The 23,867-nt window shown below is 40.3% G+C and overlaps 2 protein-coding genes across 4 annotated transcripts in view; both read right to left on the bottom strand.

The window, feature by feature from the left end:
* LOC130356549 (leukocyte surface antigen CD53-like) overlaps nt 1–10,780 on the bottom strand; it is a 60,478-nt gene extending 49,698 nt beyond the window's left edge. The window contains exon 1 of the mRNA XM_056558238.1: nt 10,662–10,780. The gene's annotated coding sequence lies outside the window, so the exon portion shown is untranslated. The remainder of the gene's footprint in view (nt 1–10,661) is intronic.
* A 6,776-nt stretch (nt 10,781–17,556) lies between these two features.
* LOC130356545 (ras-related protein Rab-44-like) overlaps nt 17,557–23,867 on the bottom strand; it is an 87,827-nt gene continuing 81,516 nt past the window's right edge. For all 3 annotated transcript variants that reach the window (XM_056558231.1, XM_056558233.1, XM_056558232.1), the window contains exons 15-16: nt 21,703–21,779; nt 17,557–19,989 (exon numbers count right to left, since the gene is read on the bottom strand). In XM_056558231.1, coding sequence (XP_056414206.1) covers nt 19,899–19,989; nt 21,703–21,779 — 168 coding nt within the window. In that variant the 3' untranslated portion in view covers nt 17,557–19,898. The remainder of the gene's footprint in view (nt 19,990–21,702; nt 21,780–23,867) is intronic.

Below are 23,867 nucleotides of genomic sequence, written 5' to 3'. Positions count from 1 at the left end.
ATCTTTACGAATTTAACAAATAATATTCCCATACAGTGCCATAAAGTAGTCTCATACCAGCACTACACAGGCATTCTGCAGGGTATAATTAAACTGTGAACCATATATAGTATCATTATTATAAATTCAGAAACTCAAAGGTGATGTCTTCTCCGATTGTATGTCTTTCTTTTCCCTTTTCTTCTATATCTAGAACTGACCACCATGACAATTTTCCTCACCACCATTTAACTCCACAGTGCTTGCTTCCCCTACAGTATTTGTGCCTCCCTTTGTGTCCCACACACAATAATAGTGTCTCTAGGTAATACATATGGTGCATTTCTGCTAGGGGTAACAAATTTATGTAGCTTAGTTCCAGCTGTGTGTCTGTGTATGTGGGTATGCATGGGGGGGGGGGGGGGGGGGGGGCTACAAAAAATCCTTACCGTGAGTCAAGAAATACCTAGCTCTGTGCAATCTTTTCACTGCCCTAGGAAGTTGTGTAACTATAGAAAAAAAAACTTTGCTAAGAGTTTATACACAGGAGAAACAGACTGTTAAAGGGGTATTCCAGGCCAAAACTTTTTTTCATATATCAACTGGCTCCGGAAAGTTAAACAGATTTGTAAATTACTTCTATTAAAAAATCTTAATCCTTCCAATAGTTATTAGCTTCTGAAGTTTTCTGTCTAACTGCTCAATGATGATGTCACGTCCCGGGAGAATATCCCCATAGGAACTGCACAGCTCCCGGGACGTGAGTCATCAGAGAGCAGTTAGACAGAAAAAAACAACTCAACTTCAGAAGCTAAGAACTATTGGAAGGATTAAGATTTTTTATTAGAAGTAATTTACAAATCTGTTTAACTTTCCGGAGCCAGTTGATATATAAAAAAAAAAGTTTGGGCCTGGAATACCCCTTTAAGCTTTGTGTGGAACAGAAATAGAAATTAGACTGTAAGTGTATTACATTGGTTGTATATTGGACTATTTTTTCTAGATTCTTAATTGCTTTTATTAAAGGAATTCGCTGGTATTAAAGGGGTATTCCAGCGATAAAAAAAAAAACAGGCCTTTTTTCTTTCAAAGAAAGCGCTCTCCTTGTCTCCACTTTGGGTGTGGTATTTCAACTGAGCTGCAGAACCACACCCAAACTGGAGACAAACAGGGAGAGGTCTTTGAAAGAAAAAAGGCCTGTTTTTTTATTCCTGGAATAGCCCTTTAAGATTTTTTATGTGGCCAGGCTAGGATATAAACATATAAAAATAAACAAATAAATACATAAAGCTGTATTTACCCTCCACACCCCCACCCACTGCCATTCTAAGGGTGCACCGTTCTTGCTGCTCACCACTTCCTGCTCCTCTCGACACACAGGAAATGTCTTCTCTGCTAGGTACTGACTGCAGCATTGACTTACTAGGCATTTGCTTGTTTAAAGGCAGGGAATAGGAATATGTGGGCAGTTGAAATGTGTGTGTGACTGGCTTTGTAGGTGTACTAGCTGGCAATAGCACTGCACAAGCTTTATGGGTTTAAAACCCCAAGTTTGGCTTATTTAATCCAAAATATACAATGGCAGACATGTTGTGATGGCATTTCTCAGCATATAAGACATGCAAGAAAGCAAAACACAAATATCTTTCCATCTGAGTTCTAACTAAACACCTATGCATAAGAGCAACTTATACGGAATCCAGATGGTCGCATTTCCTCATTTACAATCTGTTATTGAAAGTGATACATTGACAAGCAGAAGCAATCCAATAATAGAGTTGGGTAATTATATCTCCAGATAAAAATAGTGATTGGGGACTCCAGCACCTTGTATTCAATAGGTTTCTTTTAAACAGGGCCCCTACAAGGTATTTAGGTGTCCTATGCAGATAGAAAAACTGATGCCCCTCCAACCGATGTGCTGATACTGTCATTGTCTGAAGATTCTACCAGTGAAAACCTGCTGGCAAAATCTGCTGTACTGTAAATCAGTCCCATTTAAATTTACCCTAAACCTGTGTGAAAAAGAGCAGATGTTTTGGAACTCTAAATGCAGAGGTGACAATCTCTGCAATGACAATATATTGAAATATTTGGCTGATTTGCATGGCTCTTCAACAGACACATTGAGGGGGGGGGATTAATCATACATTTACACCTGCTTTTAAGCATAAAAAAGTAGGAAATTTTCATGCAATCCCAAATTTGGCCAAAAACGTGCAATGTTTGGGGGGTCTCTATGCTGCCCATGTCAACTTTGTGAGTGGGTGGGGGCTAATAAAAATGAGACAGGGCACTGATAGGATTTACAAAAAATTACATCAGTACACAGGCATGGGTTTTTGCTGAAATGTATGTTAGCTCTAAGCTGGTGCACAGGGTAACCAAAGATGATCCCAGATTTATTCAGAGGTGGGAGTTTACTTAAAATCCGTGTGTAAAACACGATTGTGGAGGGTGTGTAGCATGGGACAGAGACGAAATAACATATCTTTTTTTTTTACTAAAAAAGTGGGTTTTTGTAAAAATTACTTGCTCTTGTAGGAGGGGCCATTAAACATTGAGGGGCAAGATACTCCATGCCCCCTCTTGTAGTCTTAAAGAATCACTCCAGATATTTTTTTTTCCTCTATAAAGCACACTCACCATCATTAGTCCTACCATGCCATCTGTTTTATTCCAGCACCGCTACATTCATGTTTTTTATTACTGTAATTGAGTCATGTGATTACCAGAATGGCCCACAGAAAATCACAGGGAGATAAATAAAAAATTTGTAAACAAAAACATTTTTTTTTTCCAGCAGCCCAATCACAGCTAAGATTTCATATCTTAACAAGTGCTGGTAAAAAGAAAGCTAAGCTGTGAATGGTTGTTATGGAAAAGACCAGACAGTTTTCTTCATTATTTCCCCACAGTGTTCAATGTGTCATAGAAAGTAGTTTGTCCTGGGTCAGCTGACTTCATGTGAACTACAGGATGGCATCATCACCGTTCATATCTCTTCTAGCAGCTAACAGAACCCCCTCCCTACCCCTCCCCACCAAACCTCTAGCTGTAAACTGTTGCTGCTATTGCTATCTCTATAGGATCAGGATATATAGTATTTATACACCACCCCTCCTTAGGGTGTGTGCATTGTTACAGCATTTCTGCTTACTATTTTACCACAATTGTGCAAATTACGATAAAACATAATTTTTACAGTGATTTAGAAAAATTGCTTAAAAAACTGTAAAAATTTGCAAAAAATTCAGCAAAAGCAAATCTTCATCAAACACCTCAGTTGTCATTATAGGTCGAATCACTTTCGCCTCATTGCAATATTTTCCTGAAAACATACCTTTTTCAATAAATAAATAAATAACTAAATGAAGAAAAAAATGCATGGAAACTGAACATCATGTGAACTGGCCCCAACTCACGTGGTGAACTCCAGCATCAGCAGCTTAATTACCGTATTTATCAGCGTATATCATGCATTTTTTAGGCTAAAATTTTTAGCCTAAAGTCTATCTTCGTGTTATACGCCGATAAGCCACTGCAGTTCAATTATTTAAAGCGGCCGTCGCTGTCCAATTCTCTGCCCCTGCCTATCCTGGGTTCCAGAGACTGCCGCCGCCACTGCCCCATTGCCTCCCCCATCCCTGGTTTTATAATTACCTGTTCCCGGGGTCTGGTCCGCGCTGCTTCTGGCTCCGGCGTCTCCTGCGTCGTTGCTATGCGCTGCGCAATGACGAGTGACGTCTTCAACGTGACGTCACCGTCAGTGGCCCGGCGCACAGTGACAGCTAAGGACGCCTCCGGAGCCAGAATAAACGTGGACCCGACCCAGGGAAAAGGTAATTATAAAACCAGGGATGGGGAAGGCAATGGGGCAGCGGTGGCGGCAGTCTCTGGATAGCCAGGGGGAGAGAAGCGGCGGCAGCAGGACTCTAGACCCCAGGAAGGGCAGATGGAGAGAAGCGGGCAGCAATGGCCTCTCTCCCCCTGCCTTTCCTGGGGGCTTCTCCGGGGTCAGAAACAGTCTATCAGGGTATACACATGCACACACACGCACCCTCATTTTACCAAGGATATTTGGGTAAAAAACTTTTTTTACCCAAATATCCTTGGAAAAATTAGGGTGCGTGTTATAGGCCAGTGCGTGGTATACCCCGATAAGTACGGTAGATAAACTGCAAGAATAAGATTCTACCTCCTCTGCAAAGCCAGGGGCTTCATGGAAATCATTTTTGGAATGAAATAGGGATCAATATTGCTTAAATGCATATCTTCCACATCAGCTAAAACAGGTAAGCACAAGGCAAACACAAGAAGTTCTATGGCCCACATTTATCATTGTAGGTGTAAGTGAAGCATTTTTTTACACCCTTTTTTTGTGTGCTGATAATGTGTAGGAGCATTAAATGTATTAAATAGTCGCAGAGCATTTGATACATTTTGTGCAGGTCACATTTTCTGAAATTTCTCTCTTCACATACACCAAAAAGCTATGCCAGGTCTGGGATGGTGTAGTTTTAGACACTTTTCAGTGGCTTTGCACCTTTTTTGCGCCTTTTTACAAAAAGGCGCAGTTCATAAATTTCAGTCCACGGCATACGCTGAATTGAAAAGCGTGTACTGCTAGTCCAAAACATCTGGAATGACTAAAATATTCTACCAACAAAAGGCGCAAAATAACACACAGTGCGCCAAAAAAGCGCCTTTGCATGGAGAAAAAAAGGTGTAAACTCATTGATAAATGTCGGCCAATATGTTTTCAAAATAGCCTATGCTGCACTATATAAGCAAAAATAAAAAATCCCAGAGTGCCTATTTAAAATAACAACAAAGCATTATTTTACTGTAAGGGCACACCTCTTGTATAAGACATTGCAAAGCTATTGCAAACAAAAGAATTACAGCAGCACACTGCCAGCGCTAAGATATATGTGTAATATAACACCTTTTTCATTGCAATGCAGCTATAGAGAAAAATAGAGGTTCTTAGCTTACCATTTGGCCAAATAGTGTGTACCATCCCACCACGATAAGGTGACCTCAGTTGGGACGGATCCTACACTATAGATAAGCCTCTCCTAGGCTAGCACTAAGCCTACAATTTCTGGGCATGTAAAATCCAGCTACTTAAAAACACCGAGTGGAATGGGTGGAGGTCATGAACCAAGATGAAGTCAGCCACTCCCTCCACATATATATAACATAAAAAGCAAAAATGGACAGCACATCCTACATAACTGTGCAGGTTTTGATTTTTATATTGCAAAGCTATTGAACATTTCTCTAACAAAGTATTTCTCTTTATCAAATATAAGTATATTTAAAATATTTTTACTGTAAATCCCAAAATTGCAACATTTATGAAAAATGCTTTTAGTTATTTGCCTAGAAAAATCCCTACTCGTGTTCTCTATCTTGTTTGAAAGAAACTACTGTTATACAGTTCCTTTTTTATTATTAACATTTGCTTTGGTAAGATGTATAAGGAATTAAGATAAAGGAAGTCAGACAATTCCCATTTAAGACTGCATGCCTAGTGTATTGCAATGCAAAATGCATTTTTCAGTGTCTTTTTAGTTTGTCTGCATGCACTGACCCCAATATATAGTGTAAGGAATTAACATTTTCATTCCAGAAGTCTATTCTTTTGTGTAAGAGCTTGGTAATGTGCTACATGTCTAAATACTTCCTCCTCTTAGGGCTAAGGTCTATTCAGCTGAGCTCCACCCCAATCCCCAGGGACAGAGCACATGTTAGAGTCAGTTTGGAGCTCTCTCACCTTCATAACTTGGACATTTATCAGTTTGCCCAGCTTGCCCGTGAGTCAACACGTCCCATGAGAGAAAGAGAACCAGTCTAAATCTCAGAAGAACTACAAGTCTCATAATATCTAAATCTATATGTTCCAATTACTTCTGGACTTTGACATTGACAAATGTAAAGAGGTAAACATATGTTGTTTTTCATAAAACCTGGCTTTTGAGGTATTGTTCCTAGGGCCTTGAGTTTGAATTACAGTGTATTTGAAATAGTGGTTTTGTGGGATTCTACAACATAGCAGAGGGTTGCATCACTCCTGCCATGTGATACTACAACCCTTATAACTCACTTTCATCTACATTTACAACCCTACTTCTGGTGTCACAAACTTGACATTTGCACAACATAACCGTAAAAGCCAGCTATCCATCCTGCCAAACCACAAATTATAAAAGGTCACACTAATATTTGAATATTATACACAATATGTATTTGAAAAGAAAGTAGCAGGCATGGCCACCCTAACATAAGACAATATGGTACCTTCTGTTAGTGTCCCCCCCCCCCCCTTATATACATACAGTGTTGTACATTAGCCAAATGACACTTCCATTCACATGTTTAAATGGCCATGCCTAACAATGCCACCACCACCATACTGTGCAAAACTAATAGCCTGTACGCTGCCTTAGTAGCAAAACTACCATAAACTATGTAAATAGTACCAAACAGTCCCTTAGTGTTTCACTTGGCCTCATGGAAGCCAGTCTCTCACCATCCGATAGTATCCTTTATCTTTTGGGCTGGCACATTTACAGCCCACAATGACCTAAGGTTTAGGACTCTCTCTCCCTTTGTTCAACCATTTCTCTTCTTGCAGCAAGCAAGAAGCCTCAGGTGCATTGGGGGGGGGGGGGGGGGGGGGGTTGAAAAAAAATAAGGTGGTGGTTGGAGCATAAAGAAAAAAAATAATTAATAGCCATTTGTGCACATTTCATTTGTTGTTTACCAAAGTATAATGATATCTGTATTTTTCTGACACACTTTTTAAAAGGAAACATCTTGCTAAAAAAGACCCTGTGTCTTATAGTCTGCACTGAAGGTGCTCCAGAAATGCAGGCACATTGATTACTTCCCTAACAAATGGGAAAAGCACTAACACAGCCCTTTACCTGATTACTGAGAGAACTGTGCAGCCATTTACGGCTGTCCAGTTTTCTCCCTCCTACTGCCCAGAACCGATCTATGTGATGTCCAGTAAACTATTCATCCCTCTGAAGTGAAAGGACCTACATAGCTGCAGGATCTTTCATGATGTCAGAAGCGGGTGCTGCAGAGCTATGTATGTGTTTAGGTGATCTGTGTGCATGTGTATCTGAGCTGTGTATGTGTAACCAAGCTTTGTGTGTGTATATATATATATATATATATATATATATATATATATATATACCGTATTTTTCGCTGTATAAGGAACTGGGGGGGAAAAAGTCGGTGCGTCTTATACGGCGAATACACCCCTATCGGGTCGGTTCCTGCGGCCATCAACGTCCGGGACCCGCAGCTAATACAGGACATCAGTGATCGCGGTGATGCCCTGTATTAACCCTTCAGACGCGGCGATCAAAGCTGACCGCCGCGTCTGAAGGGAAAGTGACACTAACCTGGCTGTTCAGTCGAGCTGTTCGGGACCGCCGCGATTTCACCGTGGCGGTCCCGAACAGCCCGACTAAATAGCCGGGTTAGTGCTTACAGGACACCGGGACGGACCTTACCTGCCTCCTCGGTGTCTTCTCCGTTCAGGGATCCCCTGTATGGCTGGCGCTCTTCTTCCTCGTCATCACGTCGTCGCGTACGTGCGTCGGCGTGCGTAAAGATGTGATGGCGGCGACGGAGAGCGAGGATACCCGGCCGGCAGCAGAGACATTCCGGAGCGACGGGGACACGGTGACAGCGATGGAGCGACATCCAGGGAAGCGGTGATGGGTCCGGAGCGGCGGGGACACGTGAGTATTACCTCCTATGCAGTGGTCTTCAATCTGCGGACCTCCAGATGTTGCAAAACTACAGCTCCCAGCATGCCCGGACAGCCAACGGCTGTCCGGGCATGCTGGGAGCTGTAGTTTTGCAACATCTGGAGGTCCGCAGGTTGAAGACCACTATTGGGTTCAAAATCTTAATTTTTTTAAATTTTGCACCTAAAAATTGGGTGCGTCTTATACACAGGTGCGTCCTATAGGGCGAAAAATACGGTATATATGTATATATATATATATATATATATATATATATAATGTGTGAGTAGCAGTGCTGTATATGTATAATGTGTGTGCTGCAGAGCTGTGTATGGAAAGGGCATATAATAGCTAATCACAGTGATTAAAGGAGTAGTCCAGTGGTGATTCAGTGGTTTACAACTTATCCCCTATCTTAAGGATAGGGGATAAGTTACAGATCGCGGGGGGTCCTCAATACAACTCTATGGCAGAGCAGAAGCGCTGCCTTCGGCAATCTCCGGCTCTGCCATTGAGATGTATTGAGGGGGCGTGTCGGCCGCCGCCTCGTGCGGGGGTCGACACCCGCTATCTCGGCGGAGAGCCGGGGCCCCCTACAGAGAGATCGCAGGGGGCCCCAGAGGTCGGACCCCCGCGATCTCAAACTTATCCCCTATCCTTAGGATAGGGGATAAGTTTTTCACCACTGGACTACCCCTTTAAAGAATGCTGTCAACAAAAATAGAGACAAACATAAATAATATTATACCAACAAAAGCCAGCAATAATGGTACTCAGCCCGAGGTAGGAGCTGGCAGGTGTATGTCTGCATGGCAGGTGGACTTCTATGTGGATTCCTCCTTTTTATACCATCTTCTTTATGATTTCAGTATGTATCATTGTGCATGTTGGTCTACTGGATATACCTCATGAGGTCTCTACATTATTTTCTTTGTACTTTTGTTCATTATTGCTATACTGTCTTCATTTCCCCTGCATTCCATGTCTTGATATCCATCTTGTCTCCTCCATATCTTCTATGGTTGTGACTCTAGTGCTGTATATTTGATATGTTTCCGTTTTTATATGTATGTCTTTTTGCATATTTGTTAATAAACTGATCAATTTTACACAGTCTGGTTCTATTTTGTTGGAGTTTACAAACATAAATAAACTGATAGCCGTTCACCAGGTTTATTCTTTATAATCATTAAGATCATTTTTAATATTATTCATGATGATTATTTGAATATTGTACTTCATTATCCCAATTCCCTGTGCGTAATGCAAATGGTATTATGCTTGATTAAAACAAATAATAATCATTTTAAAATTTCAAGGTTCAAGCTGTCTAACGACAATTTCTTTCTTCATTATGTTGTAGGATGTAGGTAGAAATATAGATACAAAACACTAATATTTTACTGCATCTTTCTGTTTAAATCTTTGAAAAGGTAGATTTCCAGGGGGCATGCTAAGTAGGTAAAATAAGTTAGGAAACCTCTCTAACCCACCCATTGTCGATTCACACCTACAATGATAAATGCCGGCCATATGCTTTATTTTCCTGGAGCACGTCTCTGATATAAGTGCAGAAGACAATGTTCCTTTTAATAAGTTTGTGTTTTCTCATATTAACACCTTATCTAATATTATAATTTTTTAAATAATAAATTAAACCCATTTAAAAACATCTTTTTTGTGTTACTTTAAAATTTTAATTTATCCAATGTAAGTTTCGCACGTACTGTTTTTACACCATAGAAGGTTTCCTTCAATAGTTTTTTATTGAATTTTACCATAATAGAAAAACATAAACATGTATAAAGGACAGAACCAGCTGTCAACTTATTATTTTACGAACAAACACAGCGAACAGTCGTTTACTGATTACAGGTAGACTTGATTGTCGATTCAATCGTACATATAAGATAGGCAGTTTTTAACCTAAACCTTCTATGGTGTATTTTCTTTTTCTTTTATAAGGATAAAAGAAAAAGAAAATACACTATAGACGGTTTAATCTGAATTTGGACAGCTCTGCATAGGTGTGTAGGTCTTGGCTTGTAAACATGTTTATTACTGTGTGGGGCCCACCACTGAAGGGTGCATCTATTGCACACAATATTACCATCCAGAAACACCTAGAAGCCACAATTCCTTTATTCCTACAAAATCTCTGTGAAAAAAAATATGTATGCCTGAGATACAGTGTGACATGGTAAAGAATTAATACGAAAAAACAAGCAGCTTTATTATGCTTGTGATACAGTATGAAGACATACCAGGCTACGGGAGCAATATAACCGCACACAGTTACTATACAGAGAGTTTCACAAGCAGTTAGGTTTTCATCTCATGATGTTCAGGTTTTTTTATATGAAACCATTATATTTTGTGTTCTCTGTTTAACGTTCACCATTACAATTAATATACACACTTGTGAAAGTGTTCTTGAAACCATTCGACAGCTCAGTGCTGCACTACGGCTGCCTTTTACTAGATGTCTTTTACAGTAGTGTTTCTGATAGTTCATAAGACAAGTGCCCCCTACACAAACACATTTCATCCATTATTTCCACAGACTGTGCTGTATATGAAAATCCAAGCATGAGCGCCGATCAATTTTCCCCTAGAGGCATAACAAGTACCCTGCAGGGGGTATATACTACAGGGTAAGAACCTAGGTTCTACATCATATGTAAATCAGTCTTTTTTTTATCTTTTAATGGACCCTGCATACACACATATCTGTAGTACAGACAGCATGTGCTACACCACATGAAGTGTCACATGTATATCTCTTCTAAAGCAAGGCAACTGTTAACATATTTTAATTACATTTTCTGGGATAGAAGCAGATACTTTTGTCCTTACCCCAACCTAAACTGCAATAAATCGGGTACATTCTGATGGTCAACTTACCTTTTATGCTTCAGGAAAGAGTTAAGTTCAGAGCGTAGTTGCTTCCTTTACTGCTACAAGATTTTGTCTTTGCAATAACCGAAAAAAAAATTTGCTGAAAGCTTTAAGGGTAACTTAGGAGGAAGTGGAACAGAGTAACTGCAATAGTCACATACACCACTGTATAAGCTGAAGGAAACATATGTAACACTTTGTGAAGCCCTAAACATTCAGAAACCACCCAAAAAGTATATTCAGTAAGAAACATAACTCTTTTTTTTTTTTTTTTTTGATCCACAGAGTCATCTGAGAGCTTGTTTTTTTGTGTGCAACCAATGTTAATTTGCAATGACACCTTGGCTAAAATTTTGGGGGTAGATTGGAAAAACTGCAATTTTGCAACATTTGGAGGTTTTTTTTTTTACACAGTGCACTTCATAGTAAAACGGAAGAGTTATCTTTATTCTGTGGGTCAATACAATTAAAACAATATCCGTATTTACATAGCTTTTCTATTATTGTACTGTTTCTTCTGACTTTTTTTTTTAACAAACTATGTTCAAATTGCTGTATTCTGACCCCCCTTTAACTTATACAGGGCTGTATGACGGTCAATAGTTATTATCGGTACCATTTTTGTTTTTATGGGACTTTTTTTAATCACTTTTTATTATCACTTTAAAGGGTTAATGGCAGACATCAGAGAGCTATGGGAAGGTGATGTAGTAATTGTAGGAGATTGTAGAGGATCCATAGTTAAGTAGGGTTTTCCATAAGAGAGATGCATCATGTTGCCTACAGAAGTACTGTATACCCTTGAAAATATTAGGTTGGGTAAAATCAGGGTTAAAAGACCACATCATACCAGCATATTAGGACTTTATATTCTGGTTCCACACTAGTGCTGTTTGGCCATAATTCACAATCCAAGTTGCTTCACAAGTCGCCCAGTCCCACTTTCTGGGCAAGTTTGTCTCCCACTTATTAATATTGCCGTTACTAAGACCAGAATAGAGGATGTTGGTCCATTTGACAGATGCATTCAAAAGGGGTAGATGGCTTTGATGGAACACAATTCAGAAAGAAGTTGGACATCCAGTTTTTCAGTTGTAGATAGTGAAACTATTTAGACTGGGGGGCTTTATATTCATCTTATATACCAGGTGCTGAAAAAAGTTGATGGATTTTAATGGTCATTCAATTGCCACCAAGGAAAGAAAGGTTATCCTGTCCTAAAGACTATTACTACCAAAAGATTTTAGTGAGAACTGAAAGTTTTTCCTTGTGTAGTCTAGCATGACAGTAATGTGTTAAATTTCTGACTGCAAAATGTTACAATAATACAACAATACTACCATTATTATATCACAAGTTAATGGGGAAGTGGAATGCTAGAACTGGAGTCTGTTGAAAGCTTTAGGAATTGCATTGGATATTTACATTGAGTCTCACAGTGTCCATCCGAGCTATAAGTCAAAGGAGGTTTTCAAAATATACATTCAATGTATACTAATAATAGATGCCACATAGGGGCATCTGTGATACATAGGTTCACACGTTAAGCCTTATAGTCTGGACATTTTTACGAGTGGCGATCCAATTATATGTATTACATGTACGACGCATAGTACAGTCAGGCTATGAAGCAAGCATATGAGCTATACCCAAGTATGTGACAATACCTTACCCCCCTTCCCATACAGTTAAATTGAGTGACTCACAAATGATGTTTGATTGACTATAAAACCAGCCCTGCCAATGAAGTGTTGCAATCTGGCAGAGACATCCCTGTGAAACCCTTGCTGTGTGTGGGTGAGCATTATCCTGCTGAAAAATTCCAGTTAAATGCCCTGCCATGGGAGGCAACAAATGTGTGCACATATCGCTAGTATTCCTCATATCACCACTTGGGGGAGCTGACTGTCATCTGGCTCCGTAGATCATCAAACCTGCAGTTGGGGCAATGTGAAACTTCACAGCAAGGGCAGGATTAAAGCGCTTACCACAAACTCTCCATACTTGAACCCAACCATTATTGGATCCTAAACAGAACCTTGATTTGTCACTAAAGACAATATGGTTCCAGTCCATAGCAGTCCTTGTTTCTTGTTCATGACACCACTGCGAACAAAACAATGGGGGAGATTTATCAAACTTTGTGAAGAAGAACAGTAGGACAGTTGCCCACAGGAGCCAGTCAGATTGCTTCTTTCATTTTTAAAAAGGCCCCTGAAAAATGACAGCCTGATCTGAATGGTTGCTATGGCAAACTCCTCCACAATTCATTTGTACAATGCTTGATAAATCTCCTCCAAGCTTGTCTTTGAGGTATTCCAGAGAGGCATATCTAGTAGTGTTGAGCGGCATAGGCCATATTCGAATTCGCGAATATTCGCGAATATATGGACGAATATTCGTCATATATTCGCGAATATTCGCATATTCGTTATATTCTCGTTTTATTTTCGCATATGCGAAAATACGCGTATGCGAAAATTAACATATGAAAAAATTCGCATGTGCGAAAATTAGCATATGTTAATTTTCGTATATGCGAATTTTCGCACGCCAGTCTCACACAGTAGTATTACAGCCTTCTTAACACCACACAAGCTGGAAGCAGAGGGGGATGATCACTGTGATGTGTACTGTGAAGAAAAAAAAACAAAAAAAAAAACGAATATTCGTAATTACGAATATATAGCGCTATATTCGCGAAATTCGCGAATTCGCGAATATGCGATATTCGCGAATAATATTCGAATTGCGAATATTCGCGAGCAACACTAATATCTAGCAGTCAACAATCTCTCACCAAGAGGTGCTCTACCAAAAAGTAACCTGTGGGAACCTTGTTAGGGCACTTTTACAGCCTCGTGTGTATAATCCGTAATCATTTTACATATCTGCCTACTGAGTTTTGCCGCAATCTCAAATTTCTGTCACAGTGCATATTTTTTGCCAGTGAGAGAATTTTATATTCTCAGTCTCAGGGTTCTAGAACTGCCTCTCAGCTCTATAGGCCAATGTGTTGTCTGACAGAACAGTAAGGAGAAGGTTTGAAGTACCAGAAATGATAAATGATTCATGGTCTGTTCGTTTTCCTCACTACAATACCATATATAGAATCCACATCTGTCTTTAGACATTTAGCAAATGTCACACAGCAGTGACTAACACGCCCCACCCAAACTATGCCCCTGCAATGCTTATAATAAAACATGAAGGTGTTAAAGTTGTTATCCCAAGAATCTTCAATACCAAAAGTTCTTAAAGACTATAAATAGCTGTTGTTTTTTACTCTTTCTTTTTGGCTTTATAAAATAGCAAAGGTAGTCAAATTTAAACACGTCAGGTTCATTTATATACCCTTGTTCAGAATTGTTTATATACCATTGTACAGAATACTTAATATACCATTGTACAGAATTGTTTATATACCATTGTGCAGAATTGTTCATATACCATTGCACAGAATTGTTCATATACAATACAATACTCATTGTACAGAATTGAGTGACAGTACAAGTAACTGCCCAGAGGCGGCTCTACCATTAGGTGAGTTAGGCAGCTTCCTAAGGCCTCGCATTAGCACGGGCCTCACGGCCACCTAACTCACCCCCTTAAGAATGTAAAATGAGTGGCAATTCGTACAATATACACATCGCATAGCTCCGCAGCTCTTACCGTGCAAGCTGGTCTTGATGATGTCATCTCATCGTGCACAGCCTGCACCAGAAGTCCTGCACCGGAAAAGACTCGGAAGAAGAATGGGAGGCAGCTGAGCTTGAGACTGGGTGCTGCTGAGCAGAGGGACAATAAGAGTCTATTCACACGGCAGAATTTCCACTTTTCCACCCCAATTCCACTTCCGCTTGTGAGGATTTTGTGCTGAATTGGTGCTGAATTGGTGCAGAATCCAAGAAGAAATTCTGCAGAAGTGTGAATGGGAGTGTGGACTTCCATAGAAGTGTATTGGGCTTTCATTTGAGGAGGAATTCCGCACGGACTACATTGCCGTCCCCATAGATGGCAATGGATTTCTGAGCAGATCTTCCAAAAGATCCACCCAGAAATGCATTGCAGTCTATGGGGGCAACAATGCAGTCTGCTTGGTCCTAGCGCTGCCGGCTCGATCTCCAGCAGAAATTCTGCCCAGAAATTCTGCAGTGTGAACCAGGCCTAACAGCCGGAGAATACAAATATAGGAAATTAGAAGACAGGGGGAATATTAAGGCTGGGTTCACACTGCAGAATTTCTGGGCAGAATTTCTGCTGGAGATCGAGCCGACCGGCGCTAGGACCGAGCAGACTACATTGCTGCCCCCATAGACTGCAATGCATTTCTGGGTGGATCTTTTGGGAGATCTGCTCAGAAATGCATTGCCATCTATGGGGATGGCAATGTAGTCCACGCGGTCCTAGTGTCCCAACTCGATCTCCGGCAGAAATTCTGCCCAGAAATTCCACAGTGTGAACCTAGCCTAAAGGGAGCAGGACCTCTATTTAAGGGGAAAGGAGAAGTCTGTAAGGGGGAAAAGGAGGGGTCTGTAAGTGCGTAGAGGAAGATAAGTATTTTAGGAGGGGGGTAGGAGGAGAAGATTGCTCTATATAAGGGGTTACAGGAGGACAGGAAAAGGGCTTTATATAAGGGGGGACAGGAGGAGAGGAAGAGTGCTGTATATAAGAGGTTACAGAAGGAGAAGAGGGTTTTATATAAGGGGGTACAGGAGGAGAGGAAGAGGACTCTATAAAAGGGTGTACAGGAGGAGTGGAAGATGGCTCTATAAAAGGGGGTACAGGAGGAGAAGAAGTCTCTATATTAGGGGATGCAGGAGGAGAGGAAGATGGCTCTAAATAAGGGGGTACAGGAGAAGAGGGCTGTATATAAGGGAGTACAGGAGGAGAGGAAGAGGACCTTATATAAGGGGTACAGGAGGAGAAGAGGGCTCTATATAAGGTGGTAGAAGAGGAGAGGAAGAGGGCTGTATATAGGGGGCACAGGAGGAGGAGAGGAGGGCTTTATATAAGGGGTACAGGAGGAGAAGAGGGCTCTATATAAGAAGTTACAGGAGGAGAGAAAGAGGGCTCCATATAAGGGGGTACAGGAGAGGAGGGGTATGTAGGAGGGGACAGGAGGAGAAGTTGGGTCTTTAGGGGGGAACAGGAGGAGTGGAGGGGTCTATAAGTGTGTACAGAAGGGGAGGAGGGTGTCTATAAGGGAGGGCAGCATAGCCTTATGGAACACCCCTGTTTGTCCCTTTGAGGTCCCTTTAGGTCCTGTTTCTGCTGCTTCCATTCTGCACCTCGCAGCATCCAGCAGGCCAGACACAGTGGTGAGTACTCATGTAACACATCCACACTTCCTCTCAGTTGTCTGTAATTAGTAAGGGAGATTTATGTAGATTTTATAGATTGAGGTTTTTCCTTTTTTTGCTGAAGGTGCAAAAGTCCACTAAAGAGGTTTTTTTTTTTTTGTGCAAAAAGGGTTTAAAAACAATGCAGAACTGTAAATCTGGTGCCGCTGTAGTGACCCTCTCGGTTACTTGGCACCAATGATACCTGTACCCAGGCAGCTGCCCAGTATTGTACACCATACTGTCCCTAATACAATACTGTGCTGCAAACCAACACTGCGTAATGACATCTCATCAGTGAAGGCCTCATGTTTAAGTTTTGCCTAAGGCCTCAAAAAGTCTAGAGCCGCCTATGTAACTGCCTATAACAGGCTGGGTTCACACAAAGTATATTTTGGTCAGTATTTTAGCTAAAACAAGGAGTGGATCAAAAAGAAAAGAGTAAAATGTGCAAATCTTTCCAATATCTTCATAAGTCCCATAGTCCCAAATTTGCTTCTGCTGTATTTCTTTGGGGAAAAGGATAACTACCTTTAAGGTGCAAACTAGGCTGAATTCACATGGAATGATTTGGCTTAGTATTTTGTATCAGTATTTGTAAGCCAAAACCAGTTGTGAGTTTAAAACACAGGAAAGGTACAAATCTTTCCATTAAGTTTTTTTCTGAAAGTTCCACTTCTGATTTTGACTTACAAAATATTAAGCCAAATACTGTCGAGTGAAACCAACCTAAGGGGTTAAAGGTGTTTACATAATAGAGTATTCACATTATGGTTTCATTTTCCATTCTTGTCATTTTCTTGAAAATTGAAGTCACCTTTCCTAAAAATTATATATTTTTGACAGCATTTTTCAAAAATGTTCACAGATAAAAGCTCTTTTTGCTGCAGAGCTACAGACACTATTGGATAGCCGTTAGGGTAGAAAAACATACTGTACATTTTCTGGAGCTGATGGTGGTTGCCAAACTTATCAAATAAAATCATCTTTTTATTTCTTAGCGAAATGTAATAAGAGAAATACCAAGCAGCTTAATTGCCACAGTCTGTCATGCCTCCTTACTTGATTGATGTAGAGAGCCCTGTACATAAGTCAAGGAAAGGCCTGGAGGTGAGGGTGAGCGAGGAGGTGTGCCAAGCTGTGGCACTTGAGCAGATTGACTCCGCCTCCCTGACACTTGGCTAAGAAATAAAGGAGATTTTGAAAACCACCATCAGCTCCAGGAAAGGTATAGTTTGCTTTTTATGCCCTAACAGCTATTAGATAGTATCGGAAGCTTTTGGCAGGACATACAGCTAACAGATTCCCTTTAAAGTGGCTCTTGCAGAAATCCAACATGCCCGATCCTTCCATTGTCCGACATCGGCCATCAGCAGATAGTTGCAAGGTCACCACTTATCTAATAATACGGCCAGCTTTAGGTGGCAGCCTTCCTTCTCTACTGGGGGCATCTTTTTGGCAGATACAAAGTACAAAATATAAAAATATCAAAACTATAACAAGAATGAAAAATTCGCACATAGTTATTAATTAATTATTACAATGTATTTATCACTTATTCCACAAAAAACTTTCAATTTTTATACAGAACAATGCAAATATCAAAACAATGCGCTTTAGCTAAATACTGATCCTCAGCAGTAGCTTTGTCTTACAGAACAGCTAAAAGTAGCAGTTATCTTGGTATTTATTTTCACAAAATTTTGCCCATATGACATAACATTGCTGCATTACCATCTTGTTGTTTTCAATGTTTACAATCTGGCTAATAAATTAAGGACCAGGCCATTTTGCCTTCCCACAGTCAGACACCTAGAATCTTTTATTGTTTTGTTGATGTAGCTTTGTGAGATATTGGGGCATATTTATCAAAGGATTTAGACAGTTTTTTTCATGTCTAATTTTGTCGCACAGAAAGTCGCAGTCTAAATATGTGCGACTTTTTTTGCGACTTTTGCTTTAGAGGATTTCTAGAACATGATGCATTCCAGTCTATTTTAGACAGAAAAATGCATTGGTGCTGAATTTATCAAAAGCGACTTTTCAGCGACAAGTTGCATCGGCTGAAAGTACGCCGAAATGTCAGACCATACTGGAGCAGGATTAAATACAGTCTAAAGCAAAGATCCTGAAGTCTGTGCACAGAATTTATCAAGAGCCGTACGCCTTTTGATAAATTAGGCGCACAATAGACCGGCCTAACGCTCTGTAATTTGGTCCATATTGATGCAGGACATAGACAGCTTTGATAAATCTCCCCCATTGTTTTTGTTAGATTCATTATTCATATTGTAAGGATTATATTGGAGTACAGAAAGTTTGTTCAGTTATTTTATTTTTAATAGTATCCAGGCTGGGCTGCAAAAGTAAAAAAAAAAAAAAGCCACAGTATTTATCTGCTGTGATCCCTCCACTACTGCTTTTCCAATAGTGCCTGGTCGCTGCTTACTACTTATCAGTGATGTCATGAAACAAGAAAATGCTTTATCAGTGATTGGCTAAGCATGTACTTCCTAGTCTCGAAAGGAGACCAGAAAGTAGTGAGCAGAATGATAGGGATGGGGTATTTCAGCACATGAGTACTGCATTGTTTTTGTCCTATTTTTTATTTTATTTTTTTGCCCTGCCTGAACATTTTTAAAAACAAAAACCCCCATAATATTTCAATTATATACATTTTTTTTATAATGAAAGAATGCAGACAAAATACTGTTCTGTTTTTTCTTTTCATATTGCTCATCATTTACTTATGTAGGGAAGGTTGTTATTGTTCCCAGGAGCAATAAGAACCTAGGTATTTGATTTATTACTTTTGCCAGTATAAATGTTTTATATCTTTTTTTTACGTAATGTTGACTGTAGCTTTTCTTTTTCAAAATCTGTTTATTTTATTTATATTTTAACACATTACTGACATCTTTGAGGGCATGCCTTAGGTTCTTCCCTTTACATGTAAAGCTAAACAGCCAAAGAGGCATTACATCAGGAAGGGGGAAAGGGAGCTCCTTTCCTTTATTGATGTTTTTTAGTTGTGCATCACAACTACCCTCCTGCTATCAGGGTGGTTGTGATCTCATGGGCATAACTGCTGTGCCTAGGAAACGGTCCTGATGTAACTGTACATCATGGAGCCTCTCAATAAGGCAAACCGTGATGTCAGCTGACCTCAAGGACCATCGCTAAAGAGTTAATACTGTATAGATTTGAAAAATGTTTGTCAACTTTTACATTTTGATACTAAAATTATAAACTCAGTATACTTCCTTAGGCCAAATTCACACATGATAGATTTGTTACAGATTTTTTTCCCCTGCACATTCTGCATTGCAGTCTGCAGCAAGGTACAGTACAATGGTTATAAAAACTTGATTTATATCAAGTGTTTTGTAGTCTGTATCTTTTATTGCTTTAAGTTTTTTTTTTTACATTCAATTGATTATAACTGTAATCTGTAATTGAAAACCAGTTTAGGAACACAGCTCTACATAAAAATGTAGCATTTTTGCATAATAAAATATAAACAGAGGAAAAACAGTAGCTGAGCCCTGTTTCCAAATCTCATACCTGAGCATAATATGTATTCACAGCTCTTAAATGAAATTTGAAGACAGGGCTTGGCATTAAAAGCTGAGCCCTAACTGTCAATCAAACAGGGACAAGAATGGGAGGAAGAGTGAGGAGTTGTCCCAGCTCCGGCACCCTAGCGGTGTCATATAAGCACATATAAATACATGAAAGGTGCCATGTGTCTTGCCCTTATGGCTATGTAACAGTATCAATAGTTTGGAATGTAATTTGCAGCTGACCGGTTCATTTACTCTTCATTGTATAAAACAACAGCTGATACTTATTTCTTTTAAAAAAAAAACTGCAATCCTTAATACAGGCAAGGCGTGGAAATCTATGTGCAGCAACTTGTTTTCTTCTGACTTGTAGATCTGTTTAACGTTACCACATTATTTTTCATATTGTCCTCATGCTCCTTTAGAGACCTGGAGAAAAAATGACATTTGAATTAACAATTTCAGAAATCTAAAACTCTTGTCCTGCCTGAAATGGCTTTTGTGTCCAGGTAGGTAGATACAGAGGTGAGGGGTTTCATTTCAGAAACAACTGAACATACTTACTCGGCTGTTTGTATAACTCCCTTAGAACAGAATAGTAAGAGCTGTACACATGTGCTGCCGACTCTCCCTTTATCCTCTAAATGCAGTAGCTGGTAACCAAATCACAGGGTGGTGCAGAGCTTGGGGGCAGGGCTTGGTCCCAACTCTAGTGTGTATCCTAGAAGTGGGACCAGCCATAGCAGTCTTAAAGGGGTCCAATCTTTTATGGTGTCCCTATCTGGTTCCACTATCTTACAGTTACAGCAGCACAGTCCTCTTTATCCCCTCCCTGCAGCTCTATAATCTGTGAATGTTAAAAAAGGAAGTTAGAGCCATGACATCCATGGACCATGTATATGCAGCATTAACCCTTCCACTGTCCTTCACAAAAGAATACACTATTTTATCACCATAGTCAACAATAGATACTGAAATGAAACCCCTCACTGCCCCACACCACAAGGTATACTGGCATTAACCATTTCACTGCCCTAGACCTCAGGGATCCTTACATTTAAATCCTTCAACTCCCTTTACCATAAAATACACACAATTAACCCTTTCACTGCTGTAGACCACCAGAAAAAAACAAAGAACTGTGCTCATGCCCTTCCACCCATTCAAGTAAATGCTAAGGGGTCCCATCTTTTCTAGATATGCTTTGAGTATGACCCATACCCATCAGACATTTGGCCATATCCTGTAGATATGCCATGAATGTCTGAGAAGGGAATACTGCTGTTATGAAAATGGATGTAACTATTAACTATATCATGTTACATATTAGGATTGCTGAATCGTTTATCAGATGGCATATCACCAACCTGTATTTATCTAGAAACATTGCAAAGGTTAAATAACTCCATAAAAACTACAGCATTCTGAACTGTTCTATCATCAACACTCCTAACCAATTCATCACTGTGGGACCCAAGTATTATATGATAGTTTTGGATTATTATGATGAACTCTGCCCCACAGAAACACATCTAGAGAAAGGAGAGAAGGCGGGATCAGCAGATCTTGTATGTGGGGGAAGGGGAGGATGTTCCCAAGCCGCTTACCAAAGATGGTTGTGCGCCCACACACAACACGGTCTAGAGTGATATGAATGGTAAGATTCACTGCAGCCCTCCTCAGTAGAGAATGGAACGGGAGTAGGATGACCGTAGAGTGAGGAGTTAGTCCGGCGCAGAGAGGAACCATCAGGCCAGATTAAAATCAGAGGATTTATTGGATGCAACGCGTTTCGCTGCGCATGCGCAGCTTCATCTGGTATCACCTGCCTGATGAAGCTGACGGTTCCTCTCTGCGCCGGACTAACTCCTCACTCTACGGTCATCCTACTCCCGTTACACAGAAACACATTGGAACAAGTAAGTATTGGTTTGTTAATCCACTGGTCGGTGTATTGTTGTTGTGTTCTATGCATGTTGCCTACTCATTGATGATAACAAACTGATCCACTATGACTGTTTCTATTAAATACTTCTCAAAGTTGAGGGTTTGCTACAAGGGCATAATGTCTAGGCAATCTACCTGGCTATGCCCACCTACATTCTCCAGAAGTATAACAATTACTGCAAAAAATGTAATTACCTGACTATCAGTATCAGTGATTCGGTGATGTTTAGTCCTGATGCTGCACTGCATTCTGTAAATAGTAGTTTATACTCCTAGAAGAAAGGGACATTTTTTAAAGAACATTGAAACATTCAGTGAGTATACACATTAGAAGTAACAATTAGTTCTCTTTAACATAGAGCTGTAAGGAAAAAATACAAAAAGTTAGGCAAAAACATTTCCATACCCATATTTTCGTAATCACAAAGCTTTTCTAGCTTTCTAGCTCTTGGGCAGCTTTCCACAGCATTTAGTGCCTGCTGTTTAATCTGCCACTGCTTTCTTTAACCCCTTTATGCTAAATCACATACATGTACATGATCTGCAGGGGTAATTTTTTTGCACAATCACATGCATATACATGTAAACAATTCAGCTCATGCAAGAGAAGTGCCTGCATAATTTGGCTGGGTTTTCACTTGGCACTTTTTTTTTTTAAACTGCCACTGCAATGTCACAACCTCTGTCCCTGCCTTATGGGGTACCCAGCTCCTTAATAGGGTGGCCCTAACTACAGTGTCGGTCCCTACACTACTAAAGTACTGAGTGTAACAAAGCATAAGTAATAAACAACCACAGTACAGAAGTCAGGAAAATGTCAGAGAACAAAAGGGCTAACTAGCAACAGCACAGCAAAAAGACAGACAATGAATGCACATACAAATGTAAAATGGGCGTCAAAATAGACCAAGTCGGCACTGGTAAGAGCGTCACACAGTACAGATAAGGTAAGCAGAAGAGTAGTCGCAGAACAAGCCAAAGTCAGAATACACACGATTAAAGCAGAGCACAAGTCAGGGGCTGGTGTATACATTGAACTTTAGAATCGGAGCTTGGAGCCACTGTAATTTTTGAACCAAAGCCAGAAGTGGATCCCACAGAAATGAGAAGTATAAGTGCTTCTTTTATATTTTGAATTCCTTTTAAATACACTTCTGACTCCGGCCTAAAAACTGCAGTGGCAGTTTTCCAAAAAACTCCCAAGTGGAAAGCTAGCCTTACTACTGCTCCTTTGGTCCTGAATCTGAAAAACTCTGTGGTGGTGCGGGGGGGGGGGGGGGGGGGAGGCCTGAGGGGAAGACAGGACACAGAATTTTCAGATTTTAACATCTAAAAAACTGACTCCTGACATGATAAAGGGGGGGGGGGGGGAGAGACCTGAGGGGAAGACAGAACACATTGAATTTTTAGATTTTAACAGTTTTTTGTTTTTTTTAGAAAATAGAGAGGGATAAATGACACAGTGTTGTTTATCATGCTTTAAAGGAACAGGATTTTTCTTAAAGCAACAACCAGCCAGACAGACTTGAGACTATTTGCGCACTTTATGTGTACTGTATACGGTATTAATACAGTACGGTATTTTGATCCCCAGACAAGATGAGTGCAAAGAGACAGAGCTATTCTGTTGAGTACAAGAAAGGAATCGTGGAGGACTCCCACGGCAAGAATCTGACCACTTTCTGCAAAGAAATGGTCTGAAAATGGCGAGCAGAGTACGGTAACCTCAGTTTAAAGGTGGACCAGGGAAATGCCAAGAAGCACAAGTGTGGATCAGGTCACCAGCCATTATATCTTGAGCTGGAAGATGTCATCTGTGAATGGATTGCTGACAAGAGAGCAAAGGCTTTGGTTGTGCACAGGGCTGATATTCAAGCATTTGCCCTTGAAATGGCACCACAATTCGACATATCCCCAGAAGATTTCAAAGCATCACACCACTGGCTGGATGGCTTCCTTAAGCGATATGAACTGTCTCTAAGAAGATCGACAACACTGTTCAAGCTGGAAGAAAATTAAGTTGTTAAATGTGCACTTGCATTCAAGTTCTTTATTGATGGCATAGACTTTTCTAAATACCAACTCTCCAACATGATTGCGATGGATGAAACTGCAGTGTATATGGGCCAAGGATCTCAAACGACAGTTGATCAGAGGGGAGCCTCCTCAATCTACGTTCCCTCCACTGGTTATGAAAGCGCACGTGTTACTTGTGTTTTGGCACTTCGTCTGGATGGAACAAAAGCCACACCTCTAATTATAGCAAAGGGCAAGAAAGATAAGATTGAACGCGTTTCCGGCATTTATGTTCTTGAAACAGAAAAAGCCTGGTGCACACATTCAGTTATAAGAAAGTGGAT

This window comes from Hyla sarda, chromosome 2, assembly GCF_029499605.1.
Source record: "Hyla sarda isolate aHylSar1 chromosome 2, aHylSar1.hap1, whole genome shotgun sequence".
In the NCBI taxonomy this organism is placed as follows: domain Eukaryota; kingdom Metazoa; phylum Chordata; class Amphibia; order Anura; family Hylidae; genus Hyla; species Hyla sarda.
The sequence above is the reverse complement of the archived record's forward strand: the minus strand, read 5'-3'. Positions and strand labels throughout refer to the sequence as shown.